Below are 23,353 nucleotides of genomic sequence, written 5' to 3' on the forward strand. Positions count from 1 at the left end.
CCCTGCTGTTGCAGCACACATGCTTCCCCAGCGTAACAGGCTCACTGCACCTCCACAGCCAGGGATGTGTGTGTCTAGGAAATCAGGGAGACAAATGCCCCTTCTGCAAGGTTCAGAGGCTTTGTCTGAGGAAGGAAGCCCATGTCTCCCAGTCCCTAGGCAGGGACACAAACCATCGTACTGAGGGTGCTTGGTGATAACAGTGTCCCCTGGGAGCGGCACAAGCCCCACTCTGGGGAAGGCACTTCACCTTGGGCACGATGCAGGACCCCGATACGGCAGGTTGTACTTTCAGGTTGTGCACCTCATCCCTGCCAGCCCAACCGTGGCAAAGCCCTGCCCAAGGAGCGCAGCTTTTGGAGGCTTCTGCTCCATCCCTAACGGTGGGTTTCCAAGGCTGCAATGGGGGGCAGACACACCATATATAGAAAACCCTGGGGCAGCGAGGCCAGGGTGCCCCACCACAGGTGCATGAGGATGCGATGCTTGGGGTCCAACCCCTGCGCAGGGGCAGACACCACCACCACTGGCGACCAGCCATCCCCTTCCCCCGCCGGAGGGGATTTCTCTCTACCCTTTGGCTTGAGCCCATTTTGGGAGGGGAGGCGCAGCCGGAGTTTCCCAGCCACCGGGGCTCCCTGCGCGGCCGGGTCTCCGCCTCCGCTCCCTCCCCTTATAGCCAGCCTGCCCCGGGGCTCCGCAGCCAGTGCCGCCCGCCGCCGCGCAGCCGGACCCGACGGCCCCGACAGCCCCGACAGCCCCGACAGCCCGCCCGGCCGCCGCCGCAGAGTAAGTCCTCCGTGTCGCCTCTCCCTGCTGCGCAGCTCGGGGCTTTCCCCTCCCCGCTATGGCCGGTGTCCCTCTCCCGCTCCTCCCGCTCCCCTGCCTCCCTCCCGGCTCACTTGTTGCGAGGGGAGCGAGCGGGACCGGCGCTCCGCTGTGCCTGAGAGAGGGGGGAAATAAGGGGAAGGTGCTAAGGGATGGGTTCCCGGACGAAGCGCCAGGTTTCGGCCCCGCTTTGTAATGACCTGAAGAGAGAATAAATCGAACTGCTGCCAGGACGGCAGCTCCAGACACATCCCAGGGCTGCGGATGGCAAGAATATGCGTCTGGCAATCCCATTGCGACAGCTGGGTCTGATTTCTGCTGCTCATCTCCCAGATTTCAGGGCACGAACACAGGCTTCGAGCAGTGACTCCTGTTACCCACCCCCCCAACCCCTTCCCCAAAGTCCGGACTTAGGTCTTGGGCACCAAAGCATCCTAAACCCAGATCAGGCACCGGGATCCAGATTCAGTGTGGCACTTCCCACCCCCTCCTCTTTGTCTCTCTTCAGTAGGAAGTGGTTTTCTCCTAAATCACAGGAAAACAATTGAATTATGATTCACTCAGCCTGGCTGGGCTGGAAAAACACCATTTCAGTGCTTGAATCTATCATCCCAGGCAGCCTCTGTACACTGCACCCTGCCAGGGTCACCATGCTGAGCCGGCTCATTTCTGTATTGCCGTGCTCGCCGTTTTGTGACTTTTTTTCCCCAGTCAGGGAAGTCCCAGTGCCCCTAGGACCTGTCTTTTCCCAGAGCACTGAAGAGCCTGTCGAAATTCCCTTCTAGCTTTGGTAAGCCGCCCCACATCCACTGTGTCAGCTCCTCAGGCACAAATAGAGAGGTTCAACCTCAGGGTTAGGATCCTCAGCATGTTTAATACGGGATTTCTTCTTGAGGCTGCTGCAAAGTAAGGAGGAGGCTTTCTGTGACTGGAGCGTGTGGGTGATCTAGAAGCCATGGTCGTGCTCCATCACACCCAAGTTCATGGCAGAAAACCTGAAGAAACAGTCATTCTCCAAAGTATTAAACTGCCTGCCCCCGCCGAGGGATTTTGAGGCTTGCCAATTCCCATTGAGCCGATCAAACGGGAGCAGAGCGCTTTGGAAAACTCTGGTTTGGGTTTGCTTCAGTCACCCTCTCTGTAAAAAGAGGCCTGGGAAGCCAAAGAGTCTGAAAGTGTCTTTGGCTGAAAGTGTCCAGGAGCTCTAGATCTGGCTCCCAAAGGAATTTGTGTATCTTCTCAGTCAGTGTCAGCTCCAGCAGTGAACTTTGCAAACTCCAAGCCTGAATGCAGGATTTGGCTTAGGGAAGAATAATAGGAAAACAAAATCTCAGACAGCAGCAGATGGTTTTTCTTTCGGTGGCAGCAGTTTAAAATGATACTACCCAGATTTGAAGCGAGAAGAAAAAGGAACTTATTACACGGCATTTTCTCTGGTTTTTCCCAATAACAATATATATGTGAAATTTTCTCCTCTTTTGCTGTTTGAAAAATTCTCACTAACAACAGGAGGTGCTGGTTTACAAAACCATTTTCAGTTGTGCTTCAGTAACATAAGGAAACCGAATTCTCATTTAAAAATTACTGCGGCGGTGTGTAGTGATATCTATGCTGTTCTCCAGACAGGTGATAACATGGTTTAATGCTGGTTTAAAGCATCTCATGCCAAGTGAGGTGCCCTGGGACCCTGTGCCTGGCCCGCTCCTGCCATTCCCCTTGGTCCCTTGTGTCCTCCATCACCCCCAGCCCCATGGGGGTGCCTGGCATTGCTAAGGTACATGGATTGGGTCCCCTGGGAATGCTCTGCTCCTGCCTTGACTTCTTTACTGGAGACATCGGTTTTGTTTGCCCTCATCTTTTGAACCCATTAGGAGCAGAGCTTGGCCACCATCAGGATGGTGCTGGACCACATGGGGTGGTGGGTGTCCCATAGGAGGCTGCGGACAGGAGCATGGATTTGAGCTGTACAGTACGATTTCAAGGTGGGGCTGTTGGTGGCCCAGCTCATCTATGGTCTGTGATTTCCCAGTCAGAACCACATGGGAGCCGCCAGCTTCACAGTGTCTCCATTCAGTACCCAATCCAGCTAAAAAAAATTGGTAGGGAAAAACACCCACCTCCTAGGAGGGCTTCCCTGCCTGCCAAGATTGGGGCTGGTGTCTTGGTAGACTCTTCGCTTTGATTTATTAGCAGTTTATTTGGGTGTCACCGACATAGTCTGAGGTACCCTAAACTCCGACTGGCTGCATTGCTTTAGTGCTCCAAAAGATGGTTTGACCTGGTGGGATTTTCTTGTGTGGGCAGGGGTGACCCCAGTTCCACGGGGACCAGGAAAAGGCTGTTGCAAATACAGGGAACAAAGTTTGCCAGATAACTTTGGATTTCTGAGAGGCTGTGGGAGAGAGGGGGATTTCCACTAAAACGAGACATAAATCCTAGGATGCCAGCAGGCTGGAGAGGACTGAAAATCCAAACAAATGCTTGTTAATATTGGAAGCAACTCAAGAAAAAGATCAGCAAAAAATTTCAGCATAGGGGTAATCAGTGAATCTTCCCCCGAGTGCTCTCTGGCACACCATGAGCTGCCCCTCGCGAATGAGCTCATTCCTAAACCGTGTGGCACGAAGGCTGTTTCCTTTGAGGAGGAAAACGAGAAAACAGGAAGCCACCGTGCCCAGAGTCCAAGTTGTGTCCTTGTGTGTCGTGGCTCTGCTCCAGGTGTTTCCCTCACCCTTGCTGCCCACCCCTGAAAGGCTCCATCCTGAGGGGTACCTGCCATGATTGGCACCATGGTCCCTGTGGGGTCCCTCTCCGGCCACACCGGCAGCCAACAGCACCACTGTCCTAATGGTAGAGGTCCTCTGCGTAGGGCAGCAGAGGATGCGATGCGAGCTGTGATGCTCTTCTGGTTGGAAACCGTAAGCTGAATATACTGTGTCAAAAATAATTGCAGCTAAAGACTTCCCCCCCCCACCAGAAACTATAGCGCCACATAATAATAATGGGGATGATGATGATGGTAACAATAAATGTAAGAGTAAATTACTAATAATAATGAGTTGGGATCTATGTCAAGTCTTGGCCTTAAATCATTAAATTTACCAAGACTTGAATTTGAGGTCTGTGCCTGGGAAATGATTCGTCATTTCCCAAAGTGTTAACTGCTGAAAGAATTAGGAGCCTGCTGGAGTTGTAATGAGCCTTGATTTGTGGGCAGAACCCAGGCGCACAGGAGCTGCCTGTGGCCATCCGAGCCACAGCCGAGCTCCTGGCATGTCCTGTGGGACGCAGCGGGCAGGAGCGGGTGCCAGGGGGGCACGAGGAGCAGCTCCTGCCCAGCATCTCCTGCCCATGACCTGCTGTAAGCGGTGCCACCTCCTTTTAGCTCAGTGCTTCTTGTAGAAAGTGTGTGGGTTTTTTTTCTATAAGAAGGTTTCTTGTAGGTGTTTCTTACAGAAAGTGCTTGGCCATTTAGTGATAAAGAGATGAGATGGAGAGGAAGTTTTTGGTACCACTTGCCGCAATGGACTGAGGCTGCATTTCATGGCTGAACTGGGAATCTGGGCTTTGCTTGGTATTTCCCACTGCAGATACAAACACATGCAGACCAGCAGCGGCAAACTGATAAATGCTGGGCAAGCACTCAAGCGGGCCCAATGTGAGTGAGCTTGACAGCCTTTGCGTTGTCAGCCTTACTCAGATGCTTAACTCCTTCGGTGTTCGTTAGTTCAAGATGAAAAAACACACCCTGACAGGCCGGTATTGCCAACGGTTCTCACGCTGCTGGTGTGCAGCCCCTGGGGAAAAGGCGCTGGAACTGATTCGATCCTTCTTCTAATTTGGGCGTGGGAGTGTTTTAGGCAGGTCAGAGCACGGAGAAGAGCTGCAGATGGTGGCTCGGTGCTCTCTGCGGAGGGACAGCAAGGGTTTGCCCAGGCTTCAGCCCCTGGCAGCACGTGCCCAGCCACCTGCTTTTCTCCCAGGCATCGCCAGCCCCCACGCGTTACCAGGACAAAGTTCTGACAGGCGTTGAAAACTAAGGTATTAACCAGATTAATCTTTCCCTCACTGGTTCTTTCATGTATAGTGTCATTTCAATGATTCTCAAAGGTGAGTGACATGCATCTTAGAATTGAGGAGGAAACAGAACCATTTTTAAATCCACCCCTCTGATCATGATTCATCAAAACAAAAGACCCTGAAAGTCACCTTTGGCTATAGAAAAGGGAGAGGTGCTTTCTTTGCTTGGAAATAAACAAAAAACAGAACAGTAAATGCTTTGTTTGGAATAATAGGAGAGAGAGAGAGAAAGGACTCAGCTGAGTCTGTGCTTGAACAAACAGGAAGGAAGGGATTTGGCAGGATGAATCTAAACACAGCGTTGTATTGGGAAATGCAGGCTAGGAAAATTGCCCTAGAAAAATTAGGAAAGTCCCAAACACTTACAGAGAATCCCGGTTGTCATGATTTTTTTTTTTTTTTTTGCATGGAAATGTAAGAAAAAGGAGCTCTTTCCCACTGTTTCTCGGATTTTAATGGGGCATCCTGACTAGAGTAGCCAGAGTGAGCCACAGAGGTTTTTCGTCCCTCCCTAGGGAGGAAGGAAAGGGGAAGAGGTAGGTGCGTGACTCCATCCGTGACTCACTGCTGCTGGGCAGCTCTGGTGCTTGGGCCCCCTTTGCTCGTCCATGCGACGGGCCCCGAGCCCCGGGGCACAGGGGCTACAACCCGCCGCTTCTTGGCAGCCACCGCCGTCCCACTCAGCTGTAGCAGCACCTTTGGTTTAGCTTCGCACTTTGCCCCAGGTCACAGACCACCAGTCTAGCTGAGAGCCAGCCAGATCCCGCGCACCCAAACCCCTTTCTCTCCTTCCTGAATGAGTTTGCATCTTCATTGTGTTTTAACAGCAATAGCATTACTAATCTGGAATGTGACCAGGCAGCCAAAGCACGGAGAAGGGAAGGTTTTCAGCGATGCCAGACTCTTAACTGCTCTCTGTACCACCCAGCTGCTACCGCTAACTTGGTGCTTCAAACCTCTCCAAGCTGCCCAGAGCCAGCAGCAGGAATCACAATTAAAAGCTGCACTCTTCCAACCAGTTTGCCCAGAAATAAGTATCGCAGTTTGTATCAGCATGATATGTATCAACAGCATAAACTTAACAAGGGTATTTGAAGATCACCACATTGTGGTCTTATAACTGAAGCCAAATTCTTCCTTTATTTACAGCCTAATTCCTCTCCTCTTACACAGTATAAGCCAGAACTTGCCTCCCAGATCTTCACACAGAAGGGCACTGGTCTCCCAGAAAGTCATTTAAAAAAAAAGTTGTTAGAACAAGGATTGGAAACTATGAGTCACTTTATTTATTTACTATAATAATTATAATGATTACAGAAATGAATATAATTATGCAAACAAATCTATAGCAATACACTAAATGATACGTGTAAATCAATAATTCTAAGTACAAATTTTAAAAAGATGTTTTCGCAATAACAAATTTCCATCACTGATTATTTGCAGCACAGGAGCGCTGGTGGCGGAGCCGGCCTGTGGCACAGGGTAGTGTCTGTTTGATCAAGGCTAAACCACCCTGATCCTGGTGCCTCGTTCGCGTTTCCTTCTCAGCCGGGCGAGGACTGCCCTGGACGGGCAGGAGCCCTGGGCACGAGCACCGGTTTCATTTACCGGCTCTGGGAAAAGTCCGGTCTGGTTAGTCCCTGCTCTCAGAACCTTGCCCCTTCCACCCTGCCCCCAACATTTCACTTGCATTTCTTTCTGCGCGAGCCACGTCCCGCACTACAGCCCCACAGTTCAACTCAAACAGATGGGAGGATGATTGCTCCCACCTATTTGAAAACACCCAGCAAGTTACACGGAAGTCGCAATAAGCTGCACTAAAGTTGCCTTTTATGGGGATACCATAGTCGCCCTGGGACCATTTTAAAAATAAGATTATGTAGACTATGGGTGGGTTTGAAGGGTCTGAATGCATCCTTGAGCTTGTGTCTGCCACTGTAGGGATGTGGGCAGCACGTAGAGCATTGAAGCCATGCTTCGGACCGGGGTTTTTGGGCCTAAAATGATAAACCTTGTGATGCTCATATCAGGAGACACTCCTGTGCTTCCCACACTCCCATCCTTTCAACCATGGTTTTCACATTCCCATTGTTTCTGAACTCAGCCACCTTCTCTGGGAGCTCTCCCGCATAAAGCTAAGAATGTTATTGCTGACTCCAGTGGGGACACAGTTAAACCAGTAGGACTTTTGATCAGCAAAGGTTGCTGCGTACCTATCATGGTAGACTCGGCTCATCTTCATGCTGTACTTGCAAACTCAGTGTGCAAGTAGCTACACAGGGGCTTCCACAAACACATCTGCAACCAGATGAGCAGAAATCAGCAAAAATAGGCTCTAAGGAAGTTTGGAAGTGATCCCAATGCCGTATGGTGGTTGTTTTGAATAGGCACAGGACGCTTGTCCCACCCCACCCCCATCATTTGTGTGCAGCATCCACACTGACATCCGTACTCCCACAGCATCCCCTGGGAGAGCTGCTCTCCTGTATCCAGACAGGCCTAAGGTCTCAAATCGGGCCATCTGAATCACCCTTAAAATCTCTCATTGATTTTCTCTAAGTTGTTTATGAGACCCGAGAGCTGCTTCCATCCTCTCGGTTACCTGAGGTGACGTTGCCCAGGAGCTCTCCTGCAGAGCTGTGCTCATACCAGACGTGTGTAGCACTTTCCACACAGGGACAACTCATTACAGAATTTTTTATTTTTTTTTTATGGGAATATGCCTTGCCACATTGTGCCATGGTAATTTTTATGCAAACTGTTATAATCTGACCCGTTCTTTCTGAAATTTACAGGCTAGAAGGAAAATGATGAAAATGTTACCTTTTTTCCAAAGTGGCCCTATTGGAATACGCAATGGATCAGAGGGTTGCATTGGTGCAAACAGGCAGCTTGGAAACTCTTCGCCATCAGTAGCTGAACAAGTCCCTGCCTGTCCTGGACCTTCTGGAGACGAGATCTGGTGCAGGGACCGGGAGAAGATGAGTGAAAGGCCAGAGGCAGCCTGCAGACCCTCACGTGCATCTTCCATCACGAGCAATGGGAGCTGCACCTCTGCTGGGGACAGCCCTGAAAAGGGGAAAAAAGGAATAAAGGGAATGCTTACAAGTGCACTTAAGAAGATGAAAAAGACCAAGCCACTCAGTGGTAAGTGCTCCTCCATCCTCCTTGCACCACCTCATAGGCCATAGTTATCTCTAGAGGGGCTGCACGAGGTGCAGAATTGTCCTCTTGAGAAATACGGGCACCATCAGATTGAAGTGACTTGTCCAAGGAGCCTGGGGTAACAAGGGACAAGGGGGACGTGACCTCAAGTCCTGGTCCTTTGGTACCAAGGGCACACTCCTTGAGGAACTGCCAGTTTGCAGGTTTTCTATGCAAAGCGAAACTTATTTCTGTCTCCCATTGGGGCACAGAGAGCCCCCACGGGCTGGGCAAAACCCATGGCATACCTCTCTGCTCTGTTCCTCCATGAAACTACCACCCTGTGAAATGTCTTCCCCAGGGACAGCAGTGAGCAGCACGCGTAGGTCTTTCTTAGGGCTGATCTGTGAACATACAGCTCCTCCAGTCGCCGGCACTGTCCCTGCAGGGTGCTCAGAGTGGTAGAAAAATACCTGCTCAGAGAAATCCAGAACTGGAGAGGAAAGTGCCCCTTGGCACTTCTAAGGCTCACCTGCCACCTAAGGTGACATATCTCGTTACCTGGCACATAAACTTGCAAGCTGTACCTTAAAATAAGTTTTAATTTTTTAGGCCTACCTCCTTTACTGGGGAGCTCTTCCACAGTCTCACTGTTTTAGTACAAATTATCTTATTTCTAGGCAAGCCTTTACCTGGCTAACTGGCTTCTCTTTCCCCATGTATCAAATGTTTTCCCTAAGTGGTGGATTTCCTTCTCAGCCTTGAATTTTCTCAGCTAAATGAACCGAATCTACTGAAAACAGGCCCTTCCTGTCTTTGTTCTTATTGCTGCATTGCCCCATTCCCAATGCCTTTTTTTGAAATAAAGCAACTGGAATTGCAGACAATATTCCACATGAGATACCACCAGTGCCTGGTACAAGATGTTACCGTTTTCCTGTCTCAGCTGGACATTCCTGGCTGAATACATCCTGGGGTCATATCTGGCTTTTTCACCATCATCTCATAATAACGATTTACTGATTCTGCAGGCATCTCTCTTCCTCCTCCATCTCAAGCTGATTCACATCCAGCTTGCAGCAGAAAATCCTGTTTGTTGCTAAGTAACTTTTGTTCTCTTGGATTTGTATCTTATATTTTGTGCTATTAAATTTCAGCCCATTTGCTATTCAAGTTATTCCGTTGTTCCTATATAATACACCAAGCCCTCGGTTTCGATAATGTCTCTGAACTTTGTGTAATCAGCAGATGCCAATAGGGCGCTCCCAGATTTTGTGCCACGGTCCCTTAAGAGAATATGAAGTAAGACGAGTTTCATGAATAACGTACGCTTTCTCCCCCCAGGGTTTTCCATACAAACCTTACACACCTAACAAAACTTATTTGGGGATGTAACTTCTCCAATTTAACTAATAATTTTCCCAGATTGCACTGTATTGAGTATCTCGCTGTAGTTCAGATGGGATAGTTGAATTGTATTTATCTTGCCTGCTAAATGTGTCCTCCAGAAAAATTTCACAGGTCACATTGTGCCAGCCTATTTCTGGAAAACCCATGTGGTATTTCCTTTAGCACATCTTATTTAGCTACATCTTTCCGACTACATTTTTTTCTAAAGCCATGCTTCTTACTTGAGGTCATATTAATGGAAAGGGGGGTAATAAAGAAATAAATAAATCCCCACAAATCTAAATTTTGGTAAAAATAATGGGTAGCACATGAATACCTGTTCATATGTAACACACTGGTGATGGGTATTCAAATTACCATTTCCCCAGTTAGAGACAGGCTAGGAATAATCTGACCTTTAAATAAATAGAAAGATTTTCTATATGGCTAAGGAGCCTAAGATCTAGCATTATAGAAATAGAAATGTTTTTTTAAAAAGTATTCCATAGCCATCATTTTATGTAAACCAGAAATGTAAATCTTTGCTATTGCGTAAAGAAAGGCTGTTCTTTTTTCACCAGTCAAACAAGTCATGGATCTCCTTGAAGAGCACAAGCTTTGGGATGCTGCTCAACATCTAATTGTCCTGGAGAAGAGCCTGTCTAGCAAAAGTGAGGAGGGACTGAACACCAGCCAGAAAGATGTCGAGTCTGTCTATGAAGTTCTGAAGCACAAAGTCTTCAGCATCTTGAAAGACTCCGTACTGCTAGCGAAAACAAACCCAGAACTGCTGCAGCAGGCAGTAGAGGCACTGAAAGAGCAGGAGAAAGAAGATCAGAACTACCTGTCGGAGAATCCACCTGACCAAAACACGCAATTTAGACCTAGAAAATGGAAAGAGCTTTGGATGGCTACAGTAAAGGAGTCGGTAGAGACTCGAATGAAAGACACAAGCCATACTCCTAGAACTGAGAACCTCTCTACAGTTGGCCAGAACCTCCTGCACATGGGAAAGACAATGAAAGAAGATTTGACAGTAGTTGTAAAGTACATTAAACAGCTTTATCCTCCTGAGTTTAATGTCTTCAGCACATATGCAGAACTCTACCACAATTATTTTGCCTCCCAGGCGAAGAAAAACGCTGAGTCTCATCTGGAAGACAAGGATATTTACCTCCTCCTGTCGTGGGTGCACAACATTTACCCAAAGTAAGTGAGGCTTTTACACCTCTTTACCCCTGAGGATCAATACAGGTTCACTGGCTGCAAACCAGACATTTGCTTGATTTATGAATCGGTGTCACCGCGATGCAGTCTGGTACCTGGTTAGGTTTGGTGTCACTGGTATCATGCTGCTGTAACCAGCTGGCCAGGACAGTTGAAAGGGGCACACTCAAGGCTGCTAATCTGTAAACGCGGGGCTCACGCCACCGTTCAGGCTTCTGGGCAAGGCAAATGCACGCAGATGTTTAAGGCTTCACTTGTGGGTGAAATTGGGCACATTCATTGCCCTGGTCCCCGTTCCAGTTGCAGACCTGAACTCACTCTTGGAAAGTTTGGAAATTTCATCCCTCTGGACCAGAGGGAAGCCAATAAATACAATCAGTTGAGATGCAGTTATCCTGGGCATGGAGGATGTTGCTTAGGTGTTACCCACAGTCTGTGCTGTCCTCCAGGTTAGGAGACCAAAGGGTGAGCCCCTGTGAGAGGACATCACCAGCCAAGGGTCGTATTTCATCCTCGCAAGCCCTATATGTGCTATAGAATGAAAATATTCCTTGTTGTGGCTTATAGTACTGGATGGAGAACCGAGGGCTCTCATTTCTTAGGTGAAAACCAGTAAATACACCAGCAGCGTTTCTTCTGCTGTTCTAAAGCCCTTCAACCTTCACCTCCACTTTTTCCTTCTCATCTTCCACTGTCAGAGTATAATGAGTCAGTGTTGATCCTGGAATTTTTCCAGAGGCAGTGCTGTGCTCTTGGTCAGGGTGTTCAGCCTGAACCAGCGCGTGTGTGGACATCCGTAGCTGTGAGGAGCAGAGCTCAGCCAGAGCAGCGCAGCCTGGTGACGGGGACGGTGTTGGCCAGGGCAGCGGCTGCTTTGCGGGGTGTTCCCAAGGGCCAGATCCAGGTGTCTGCTCAGGGACCACCTCTCTTCACGGCCAGCAGTGAAGGGAACAGCAAGGAGGAGGAGGGTTGCACAGCAGCCTGTCCCCAGCTTCCAGCATCATATCAGTAACGGTGTTCTGGGGGTTCTCTGGGGTTGCTCCGTGTCCCACACTCACAGGTCCCACCACTGGCACAGATTCAGCTCCTCCAGGTCCTGCCCGGATGAAGGACAATGTACGTTTCCATCTGTTTCTTCACTGATATCCTCAAAAAGTGTTAGTGATTTGCATCAACAGCTGTCTTGAATTACACTGCCCTTGGAAAATGTGATTGTTTGGCTTTTTTCATTCCAGAGATATGAGAAAAGATCATGTTTTAGCAGAGGAGCTGGAAAAAGTTAAGCTTGGAAGCCTTTTGCCATCAAGTCTGAGCAAAGAGCTTGAAAAGAAATACCTTGACAGCGAAGAGGTGAGAATCCGTTCAGTCCCTCCTCTTCCCGTTACTGCTCCCCTGTGACTCCACGGAGGAGCTCTGACTTGTCCTGCATGCCCACTTCTCAGCTGTGAGTCACACACCCTGCCAGAGAGAAGCAAAAGCAAGAATGGTTTTGTTCCTTTTGCGGGGACAGGTCAGCTTTCTCTTAGATGGGACTTGCAGAGCAAGCTTCTGGTGAGCTCAGCCTTCTGCCCTGGGAGCCATCAGAAAAGAGCTGCTCTGGTCTTGCAAACCTTGTGGTAGCAAGGTGGGAAAAAATCCAACAGCAATTCCTTACGGGTAACATTCCAGTTTGTTAAATATTCAGAGGGATTTATGCTCCCTCTCGCAGACGGTGGAGTCAGAATGAGTTCTGGTCTGTGTAGGGGTACCAGACCTTGGGTAAGCGCAAAGCTCGCAGGTCTAGTCTTGAAAAATACGTCTCTTTCTTTGACGGAGAATCGCCTGGTGCGCAGAAAATAACAGTTGCTCTGGTTTTTGGATCATTCTTGCCTTAATGGAAACAAGAAGCAACTTTTACAGTACTCCCACAGCTTAGTGCTTTTGGCACGTTGAGCTGGAATTCCCGGGAAATGAGAAGACAATTTCCAGGTTTAGCTGTAGCCTGTGATGGTTTGCAGATGGGAGAGGTGGGTGCGAGGGCTGCAAAGCGCACGAAAAAGGCACTTGGGGATCAGAGGTGCATGCCAGCCGCCGTACAGACCATTTCGAAAGCCTCGCCGCACAGCGTTGCACGCAAGAGGGGTCGTAGCAGAGAAAAACCTGAGAACATGTTGTTTCACTCTCCGGCGCTCCTAAGACGTCAGAAGCGCCTGTGGAAAAGGATTGCAAAACCAGCCTGGAGGGTGGCACGGAGGCAGGCAACACGTGGCTGGGGGAATTCGGGCTCTGGCGCGCGTAGGTGCCTGCGACCTTCCCTGCCCTGCCCCTGACATCACCGCTGACGTGGTGCGTGGCGGGCAGGGACGTCGATCTTGATCTTCACCCCTACCCTGAATGATTCAGCTCGCAATGGCATAGATGGGCATTGTGAGGGGGTTGCCCTTGCTGCCGTGGAGAGGTGGGTACGGCGTCTCCTGACAAAGAGCCTTTATTTCTCAGCCGGGGCCGAGGAAAAAGTCTGCTCAGCCAGACACATGGTGGGTGGGTGAGTGAAACCTGCATAAGGCAAGGAGCTGCTGCGCCCCCTTTGTGTTAAATGCTGTTGTTCTTCCTTCCCTAAAGGCTACTATCAAAAATTCACTGAGCAAATGTTTAGATAAAGAAATCCAACGATGGAAAGAAGACAAAGAACCGGAGAAATTAAACGGACATTTTCAGAGTGAACTGCTAGCAATATTTGTTATCCAGGTAATACAGATATATATTAAACAATTGCATCTGCATGTATTTAGGATTTGAGACTGAGTATAGTCAGTTCAGGAAAGCGAAAGGCCAAGTGGCTTGTGTCGGGGGGTAATAGAGATGGGTGGCACGGGAGAGCCCGAACCCATGGTCTGGCATGGTCCTGGGCTACCAAGTGCTGGACAAAAACTCCTCAATAGGCAAAACAAGCAGGAAAACTGCCTTCATTTCTCCCTGTATGTTTTTTCCTGCACCCCCAGTCAAAGCCAAGCCATTAGGCACTGGGTAATGCAGTGGCAGAGAGACAAGAGACAGGTTTAGCTGAGCGGGGCAGCGGCTCGGTGCTTCCTACAGGGGAGCGACTGTCACAGGCAGAGCTGCTCTGAGTGCTCAGGCCCTTTCCCCACGCTCAACACTCCCCCTCCTCTGGCAGCAGAGGATTAGCGGAGTTTATTTTTTAAAAATAATCCTTTTATATATTGACGTGGTTGTGCTTAAATTGTTGGGGTTTTCTAATGCAATCATATGATATTCAGTGAAAGTGTTGCTTTCCCCACTTTCTCAGCTAATTTATAGGCTGTCTTTAACGCTTCTTTCTTCTTCACTTCTCTTCCCATTTGAAAATGGAGTTCAAAATTACCAAATAAGTGTAGCTGCCCTGCATGGTCCCTGGCTCGGTCTCAGGGGAGGATGCCGGAGGGCTGGGCGCAGTTACCACAGTTAGTTAAGGATCTGTAGCCTTTTTAACCAGCAAACCTGGCCTTTGCGGAGCAGGCGGCATTTAAAAAAAAAATCACAGAATCACAGAATGGGTAGGGGTTGGAAGGGACCTCTGGAGATCATCTAGCCCAATTCCCCTGCCAGAGCAGGGTCACCCAGAGCAGATTGCACAGGAACATGTCCAGGAGGGTTTTGAATGTCTCCAGAGATGGAGACTCCTCTCTGGACAGCCTGTTCCAAGGCTCTGCCACCCTCAAAGCAAAGAAGTTCCTCCTCATGTTTAGGTGGAACTTCCTATGCTCGAGTTTGTGCCCATTACCTCTTGTCCTGTCACTGGGCACCACTGAAAAGAGCCTGGCCCCATCCTCCTGACACCCACCCTTTAAGTATTTATAAGCGTTGATAAGGTCCCCCCTCAGTCGTCTTTTTTGCAAACCAAAAAGACCCAAATCCCTCAGCCTTTCTTCATCAGAGAGGTGTTCCAGTCCCCTAATCATCTCGGTAGCCCTTTGCTGTCCCCTCTCCAGCAGTTCCCTGTCCCTCATGAACTGGGGGGCCCAGAACTGGACACAGCACTCCAGGTGCGGCCTCAGCAGGGCAGAGTAGAGGGGGAGGATGACCTCCCTCAACCTGCTGGCCACACTTGTCTGTTTGTTTGTTAGAGTATGGCCTTGTTTGTTTGTTTGTTAGAGTATCTACAGCGGCCAGAAGCGAGCTAAGGACATCAGCACGGCGGTGGGCGAGGAGCTGTCGCGTCGGCTGTGGCAGGAGCTGCCTGCCTTCCTGAGAAGGTGCGGGGGGGCAGCGGCGGGGGGTGGCAGGGCTGGCAGAGCCCCCCCAGGCACGCGCTCACCCGCCTCTCCTCTTCCCATCTCCCCTCCAGCTACAAGGACGCGTTTGAAGACTTCAAGGAGAAAAGCAAGAAGCACCGCCACTACAAGCCTATACTGATCGCCAATGTTAACAACTGCTGGAATTTTAGGTAAGGGTCCAAAAGAAAAGGCTTTGCTCCTTCCTCTGCAGGTCACAGATAATGGTGTGATAGAGGTGAGGTGCTCCAGAGTGGGCAGAGGAAGGTCCATCTGCCTGCAGAGGAAGGTTTGGAGACTTCTGAATTTCTCTTCAGATATTCAGATTATTCTGACCTTGCTGATACTTCCTTGCAGAGACTACGCGGAGAAAAACATGGCAGAAAAGGACGACAATAAAGCCAGTATCCTCAGCACCCTCGGCGACATTGAGAATAGTGGCTTTGACGTGCTGCTTCAACAGCTGTTTGCACAGCTGAAGGTACCGTATCCGCACCCCACACCCTCCTGCCCCACGGCTCAACCTGTGCCGGGCACGTTCTCCTGCTGTGTTCTCGGTTGCCCAAATTTCTATTCAAATGCAGCAAAGTTCAGAAGGGCTGCGGGGCAGGTCAGGTCACCTGTCAGCATCTCTCAGAAACCTCTGGATCACCTCTCCTGGAGCTGGTCCTCAAGCCACCAAGCCAAACAGGTGCAGGTACATAGGCATGACTGTGCAGATGAACATAAAACATGCCGATCACATCTAAGATAACTGCTGCAGGAGGGAGAGTCTCAACCTGCAAGTGTTTACGCTCCAAACTGTAGGAAGCAATCACAAATGAGATGAACTGCAATTACGCAGCTTTTGACTTCTTCATAAAGGTGGCCTGAAAGGCGCTTTTGTTTTCTTTCTTTTTTTCCTTTTTTTTTTTTTAATATATATAACGCAAGCTTTTTAAGTTAAGCAAGTGTGGTGGAGAGGAAGGCGTAGGAGTCAGAAATGTTCAGCCACAATCTCTTTTGCTTTCTCCATACGGCCTTTTGGAAGGCATCTGACAGAGGAGAGAAAGGTGCTTTTTTGATTTTCATCTTTATTTACTGTGGCCAAGAAAAACTGTGGTTGAACGCTTCTCAGAATGATTCAGTTTCTTTCCCTAGTAGTGACATAATTCTCTAATGGACAAGATGGTGTGGACAAAACATTAAAAATGTGGAAAGGAAAAAAAAAGCATCTCCAATATGAGCCTTTCAGGCCCTCAGTCTTCTTCATCATGAGGAACCAAGAAGGGGGCACAAACCCACTACAGCCCCCGCTTCTCCTGCCCCTGTCACACATTGTCACACGCCCCTGCACAGGACTGCACGCTGCACTGTCGCTATGTAGGATACTGTACATATAGAACTGCTAAATATACGTGTGCGTAGATTTTGTTTCGAGAGAACTAAGCCGATTTTCCTGTTTTTCAGCCAATTTATAAGAGGTTTACAGAAAACAAGTGGGACTCCAGCAATGAAATTATGAACGAGATCATTAAAACCACCAGCAAACATATTTCAGAATTCCGCACCCTGAAGGACCCTTTCTACCATGTAAGTCCAAGAGAAATATCAGCGGGATTCTGGAATGCCGAGGCTGCGTTACCAGCTCTGATCCTCCGTGGCTCGAGTTGCCCTGACCCACACAAGGCTGGCCAGCTGGCCCGGCGTCGGGGAGCCCTCTCGGGCAGGATTTCCATCAGCGTGTGGTTTACCTAGATTAGCCCTATAGATCTTGCTCTGCTCCAGCAGAAGCAGACTCCTCCCGTAGCTCTGCTGCAGCGTTTGCAGAGAAAACCACCCTTGCCGTAGAGGAAGGGCTCTAGGGATCATCCAACATAAGGCTTTATTTATCTGTGGGGTTGGTTTAGCAACCTTGAAACACGGATGCGATCACCCAGTTCTGTCTCGTGGCTCCTTTGATTGCCCTAAGGACCGGAGGAGATGGATGCCACTGGGACAAATCCGAGATTACTGAGCCACAACCCCATTTTCAGTGGTGCTGGAGTATATACAAAACATCGCCATGTAAAAAAATCTTTCATTTCCTGCCTTTGTCTTTTTAGTAGCTGAAACGAAATTATGATGTTTGTGTATTAGAGAGAGGAACAGGAGGAGCGGCGTGAATTCCTGTTTCTCTGGAATACTGCTACTTCTTCTCTGAAACATGTTAGATCTTTTCTATGCCTTCAGCTCTTCCCAGAAGGAAAAAACATTTGGAAATTCCCACACCTTATTAGTTTCAGTACAAAGAAATTCTCGGCATCTAGGATGTCGCGTAACCAGTTATGGGGAGGTTGGCAACTGGCGCTGTTCCTCACGTGTGAGCCACAGCGGGCATTTGGTGGGGCATGTTTTACAACACCCAAAATGTTTTTGACCTCCATCCACACACACGGTTTGTTTTGTCCCCAAGCAAAAGACAGATGGATGACCCCCCCCCTCCTTCCCAACAGGCTATCGTCGAGAAGATCCATGCCCGTTTGGTTAAAGAGTACATCGTGAGGCTGCTGAAGAGGAAAGTCAGCCTGAAAACTCCAGCGCAACAGCAAAACCTGGCCCAAAGCATCTCCAAGAACGCTGCTGACCTGGAAGCCTTCTGCACCAGCAATGTATGTGAGCGCTCGCTGCATCCGCAACAGCACGGGGCACACTGAAAAACAGGAAAATTAATTTTCAGGGGCCTCTCATTAAGCTTTCCAACTCAGCTTAATTTCCTGGAAGGCAGGATTGTAGGCAGAAAGAGGTCTCCAAGAGCATGCAGGGAGGAAGGCTCCCCTGCCACCAGCCTGCCCTCCCCCGGCAGCCGTGGTTTCATCCTACTTTGTCCTGTAGGTGGGGGTTACCTTTAGAAAATTTATATTAATAGGGTCAGAAGATTTAGCTAAACACTGCACTGCTCTGGTTCCAGTACAACTTGCGTGGCGTCTGGGTTTTGACTCTTCCCCCTCGCCCTTGATTTCTCTCACTCTGCTGTTTTTAGGTCAGGCGAGGGCTGGAAAGGGCAGTGCTGGGTCTCTGGTACACAAAGGTTTCCTCCACCAGAGACCTTTGTTTTTTCTGCATGGCTGAAACACCCCTCTCTGTCCTCTGAGATCCCCTCCCTCCTTCCAAGCCTCTCAATTTGCCTGCAAAATAGCTAAGCCAAGGCCTGTCCTCCACCACCCCACTTACATTTGACGGGAGAAGGAACGAGCCTGAGCATCACTCGGTGTGGGTGGGAGGTTAGGCGGCCATTAGGATATCCAATGGCCAGAAAACAGGTCCGGCTGGGGCTCTTAACCTGAGTGGGCAGAGAGAGGATTTTGGCAATGCCTGGAGATGCTAAAGGCAGGGTCGTGTGCGGAGCTGGGCAAGAGCAGCACGTGGCAGTGCGTTCTCTTGCCCATCAGACCTCATACACACACCAGGCAGCGTAGAGACCCAAGGAAAGGAAAACATGATGGGAGGGAAGTGCAGAGGGAGTCTGACAAGGTGAATGCGGAAACCTCAGTCGTATGGCAAACCCTACACCACTTGTGTAAGAGGATTAAAAGCCACCACGAAACTAAGCCAATTTCTCCAAGGCTGGCCCAGGCTAGAAACATCACTGAAAACAAAGAGGCACCTAAAATCGCTGCCGTGTCCTTCCCCGTCACCAGGAAACAGCCTCAGGAGCCAGCTCGGGGGCACCTGCGGTGAAAGCCAGCTCCTGGGCTGGGTGGAGGTTTGCAGATGCACAATGCCCTGCTGACCGCTTTCTCTTCTGGCAGGGGTCTCAAGCCACGTGGCTGAATTCGGCACTCCCCAAACTGGCTGAAATAATACGACTTCAGGACTTAGGTGCTATTAAAATTGAAGTTGCAACACTCGCCACGACATACCCAGATATCCGGTAAGAGGCACTGAAACAGATCTGCAAATACTCATGGAATTTTACTCAAGCCAGGAAACAGTCAAATATGAGTATAGGTGAGGTTTATACAGCCTGAGTCTATGAAAACAGGTGGGGGCTGCCTGCCAGGCTGTGGCAACCCCAGTGCCACCAGACAAGAAAATAAGCTACCAAAAAAGGGCTATTTATATATTCCAAATTCTGGTCTGATGTTCTCCTTTGCCTTGGGGCCACGAAGATGAGCGGGTTGGAGCACCCCTCCTATGAAGAGAGGCTGAGAATTGGGGTTGTTTAGTCTGGAGATGAGAAGGCTCCGGGGAGGCTTTACAGTGGCCTTCAAGTATCTGAAGAGGGCCTACAAGAAAGCTGGGGAGGGACTTTTTACGAGGGCATGTAGCGATCGGATGAGGGGTAATGGTGTCAAACAGGAAGAGGACAGATCTAGGTTAGATATCAAGAAGAGATTTTTCACTCTTAGGGTGGTGGGACACTGGAACAGGTTGCCCAGAGAAGTTGTGGATGCCCCATCCCTGGAATTGTTCAAGGCCAGGCTGGATGGGGCTTTGAGCAGCCTTGTCTAGTGGGAGGTATCCCTGCCCGTGGCATTTGGGGTAGCTACCCTACCCCAAGCCTCCCAGGCCAGTGCTGGGTCCCATGTAGGATCACCAGCTGGTGAGTGATGTCCACCAGGGACCTCAGTGCCGTCACAGGATGGGGGCTGCATCCTGGTGCAAGGGACCTGGCATGAAGATCTGCAGGAGGAGATAACACCTGCCTGTTTCTTTTCCACAGCAAAAAGCACCTGGAAGCGTTCCTGTGCATCAAAGCCAATTTGTCACGTGGCGAACTCAAAAGCATCCTGGGCTACTTGGCAGACAGCACAGCATCCACGTCGCCCGGGGCCCCGCTCTTCTCCAACATAAACGTGTCCTAGGCCAAGGCACCCCATGGCAGCCACTTTGTGCCGGACTGGGGGCTAAGCCAGGGGTGGAGACCATCTCCTGGAGCGATGCACAGCACACACTTCCTACCTTTTCCTACGGAAAGTACTTTGTCCTAATCCGGTGCCCAGCATCTCTATGGGAATCACTGTCCTCCGTGCACAGCTGGGAAAAGGGGGCACCCATGGGAGGAGCAGTGCTTGCAAGGACCGTGGCTGCTCCTCGCAGCAGTCATAGGCTGCCACCAAGGTCTCCTTGGTGCCACCATGTTCTCTGCCTGGACACTGCCCTGGTGCTCTGACCTCCATCTACCTCACAGGGTGCCGCGAAGGCCACGTCGCTGACTTCCCAGGTAGCCCAGGCTGAGCGGGCACCTCCTATGCAGCTTTCTGTCCTCTAAGGAAATGGAGGGAGACAAAAACTGAAGCCCAAATTTAGAGATGTTGGAAAAGTCCCACGTGAGCACGCTTGCACCCCATCTGCCTTCCTCCAAGCCGGGCAGGGTGGGCTGCATTAGGCTGATGGGAGAGGCACCAGGTTTCGGGCCAGGAGGAGGTGTTGCTCAGCCACGGCAGGACTCCTGCCGTCCCCCCACGCTGCAGCACCCCCACATCTGGGGCTTGGAGTGGCCCCGGCTGCATGCTCTGCCCCATGCAGCAGCGTTGCCCAGGGGCATCAGGGTTTCCGAACTGGCCCTGGAGAGCCCCAGCTGGCCCTGCAGCAGCGGTCCGGGTGGGACAGCATGTGCTTCTTTCACCTCCGTGAGGTGGGAGCACCCGACACCCCCACGACAGCCACCATCCCCTCTGCAGTGACCCCGTCCAGTGCATCTGGGCTGGAGCGGCACCCCGCTAACAGAGGGTTAGGAGCAAACCGCCTGCTGCCATGGATGGTGTGGGTTAAGCACCGGCATCCAGTAAAGCACTTTGGGTATTGCTTAAGCCCTCCTTATCGAGGAGAGGGCTTTTCCAGACCCCATCAACATCATAGACTTTGAATGGGTGGTGGAACTGGTCTGGGATGGCATTATAAGGTATTGAGTATCCTGCGTGCATCACCGTTTCCTTGCTCCCTCCTTCCCCTCTTGCTGTGAGATAGATACGATGTGGAAACACAAATGGGTCTGTTGTGAAACTACGTTTTGTTTTACAGCCCAGTTTTTTGGGAAGCGAATCACTTGCCAGAACAACAATGTGTTTAGCTGAAGACCTTTCCCTTCTGTTTTTCTCTGTATCAACTTCTGTATCAGGCGGTAGAAAGTCGGTCCAGAAGGAAGGCGCATAATGACCATGCAAATCATGCAGTGTATTTATATGCATATGCAGTATACCATTGGTGTATTTTTGCATCTGATTTTATTTTTTTCTCAGTTAGAGATATTCATTTGCAATGTTTATATTTAAACAGTATTCCAATATGCTAGAAAAGTGACTCATTTATTCTGTCTCTGGCTGTTGTTTACTGCGCTGCCACATGTAGTCCTACGTACTCCTTCAAAGGGCCCATTCTTCCGCTCCTCCCAGCCCGCTTTGGTGAATGTCACCCACTGGTTTCAGGTAGTGGGGGTGTTGCTGGATTACAGACAAGCTGGGAAAGCAGAGGCACCCTCTGTTTGTGCTGCGTATGGGTCCCATAGCCTGTTTTTCCTTGCTCTCTGGAGCAAGGACTGTCTGTGCACTGTGTTTGTGGTATCTGGTGTAAAAAATTGCTAAGCACTACCGCAGTCTTGATGTTGGATAATAAACAGACACATATATTTGACATACATCTCATCCTTAGTGCTCTGGCATCCCCCTTCCTCCATCTCTGTTGCCTCCGCATGTTCACGCGAGCCTTTAGCGACGCAGCCCACCGGAATTTGGCCCCAGCCAGCCCTGCTGGGCCCTGCAGCCGCTCTATAACCTGGGGCTTTGCTGTTGTCCACAGCGAGATGGATGCAGAAGGAATCCTCTGCCAGCAGGTTATGTGACTAAATTTTGTACGCTGGGTGAAAAACAGTGCTTTGGTTTCAGTCTGCTGCCTGGCCGTGGGTGGCGCGAGCCTTCTCCTTCCATAAGCACACTCGCACTCCCACAAAACTTCCTATATACACATAATTTAAAAACTTATTAGGCGTTATTTAAACACTTATCCCACACTTCGCAGCCAAATGCCGAAATGACTTCTGACAGTGCGCAGCACTCATGACAACTGTCACCTATTGTGCAACATTTTCTTTCCCAATTAGTGAAAGGTCATTTTGTTGCTATAAATAACTGCATTTTGATTTAGAGATCTGTAAAGGTCTTACAGAAATGCATCATACAAGTGATTACGCCGGTCTTTTAAAAAAAAAAGATTCCAGCTAAGTAAGTGCTCGAAGGAAAACAGTGAATCTATTTATGTATCGTAATTAGGATGGGTAGGAGAAAAAGGTTTTCATACACACTTCATAAGCCATATGGAACTGCATTGTGCAATTCTCTTCACCCTCCTATAAAACCCCAGCTTTCAACTCTAATGAGCCCAGGAAACTACTTTATCTTCCTGTATGACTCGACATTTACCACGGCATTTATTTGCACGCGGCATGTTACACATAGGCAGGTACTTCCAAGAAGTTGCACGAATGTTTTCTCATAACAGTGTTAGATTAATACTGATAAATATCACTCCTATAAACTAACTAAATAAAATTTTCTGAGGCCAGTGTGGCTGGGTTTTCTTTATCATGCAACCTCTGCTGATGTTGACGTCTGCCCCTCCTTGGAGGCAGAGCAGATATCCAAGATGAAAAAATTAAAATCAGCTTTACAGGATGGTTAAGAAAGCTGGTTCCTGGGCACAGTTGCCGTGGCTTTGCCAGCTCACCAAGCTGGTTGTCATCAGTGCCACCAGGGCGTCAGCCTGCATCGGCCACTGCATTGGACATGGACTGAGCTCACACATGCACACACTCCTCGCTCCCTACCCATCCATCCCACCAGGCACTTCCATCATTTGGCATTAGACTGGCAATTTACAGTGTAAAAGACACAGGGACACAAAGCACAGTGCACCGAAGTGTGGACTGAGGCATTACTCACCTCCCACGGGAGCCATCTGCTGCACGCCAAGTCCCCAATGACACCTGGGGAACCTCTGCCTTTGATGCAGGGGAAACCAAAACCAGACAGAGAGCTCCTGGGTTCTCCCAGTTGTGCACATGATGAAAAAAAAATGCAGGAACCTTCTGTTAGAACCTGCTAAGAAATTTTGGGGTCTCCAGACTTGGAAATGAAGAGTTAACAAACCAAAACACCTGCAACACCTCCCCTTTGAAGCTGGATCTTCTCACCAGGATCCCCTGAGAAATGACAGCACTGGACTAAAGGCCATCGGATTTATTGATGCGCTGATTTTAAGAGAGACAGACTAGACCAAAGCGCTTTGGTAATTGGGCCTTTATGAATTCAGCCTGCCTCTCTGGGTGGACAGTCCTGGCTTCATTGACATGCACAGTGACATGCACAGGTGACACAATTCCTCACCTACTAATTGACGTAAAGCACCTGCAATTACATATTCACAAAGGATGTGGCAGCAATTTGTTGACTCCGTTTACAAATCTTGTATTTAGT

At 49.6% G+C, this 23,353-nt stretch overlaps 1 protein-coding gene across 1 annotated transcript; it reads left to right on the plus strand.

Annotated features, from left to right (window-relative positions):
- The first annotated feature begins 678 nt into the window (after positions 1-678).
- Positions 679-21,515, plus strand: TNFAIP2 (TNF alpha induced protein 2). The gene is made up of 12 exons (XM_063333135.1): positions 679-789; positions 7,707-8,058; positions 10,026-10,653; positions 11,907-12,021; positions 13,273-13,398; positions 14,803-14,903; positions 14,996-15,094; positions 15,279-15,402; positions 16,371-16,493; positions 17,396-17,551; positions 18,692-18,813; positions 19,606-21,515. Exons 2-12 carry the CDS (start codon positions 7,719-7,721, stop codon positions 19,745-19,747), a joined length of 2,076 nt encoding a protein of 691 aa, XP_063189205.1. The 5' UTR covers positions 679-789; positions 7,707-7,718; the 3' UTR covers positions 19,748-21,515.
- Positions 21,516-23,353: the final 1,838 nt, after the last annotated feature.

The sequence above is a fragment of the Chroicocephalus ridibundus genome, chromosome 4 (genome assembly GCF_963924245.1).
Source record: "Chroicocephalus ridibundus chromosome 4, bChrRid1.1, whole genome shotgun sequence".
Lineage (NCBI taxonomy): Eukaryota > Metazoa > Chordata > Aves > Charadriiformes > Laridae > Chroicocephalus > Chroicocephalus ridibundus.

What these genes read in the sequence shown, in the direction of transcription:
- TNFAIP2 (XM_063333135.1), top strand. Translation starts at nt 7,719, where the DNA reads ATGATGAAAATGTTACCTTTTTTCCAAAGTGGCCCTATTGGAATACGC. An exon ending in AAAGACCAAGCCACTCAGTG is followed by an intron (nt 8,059 to 10,025) that starts GTAAGTGCTCCT and finishes TTTTTTCACCAG; the next exon opens with TCAAACAAGTCATGGATCTC. An exon ending in ACGACATACCCAGATATCCG is followed by an intron (nt 18,814 to 19,605) that starts GTAAGAGGCACT and finishes TCTTTTCCACAG; the next exon opens with CAAAAAGCACCTGGAAGCGT.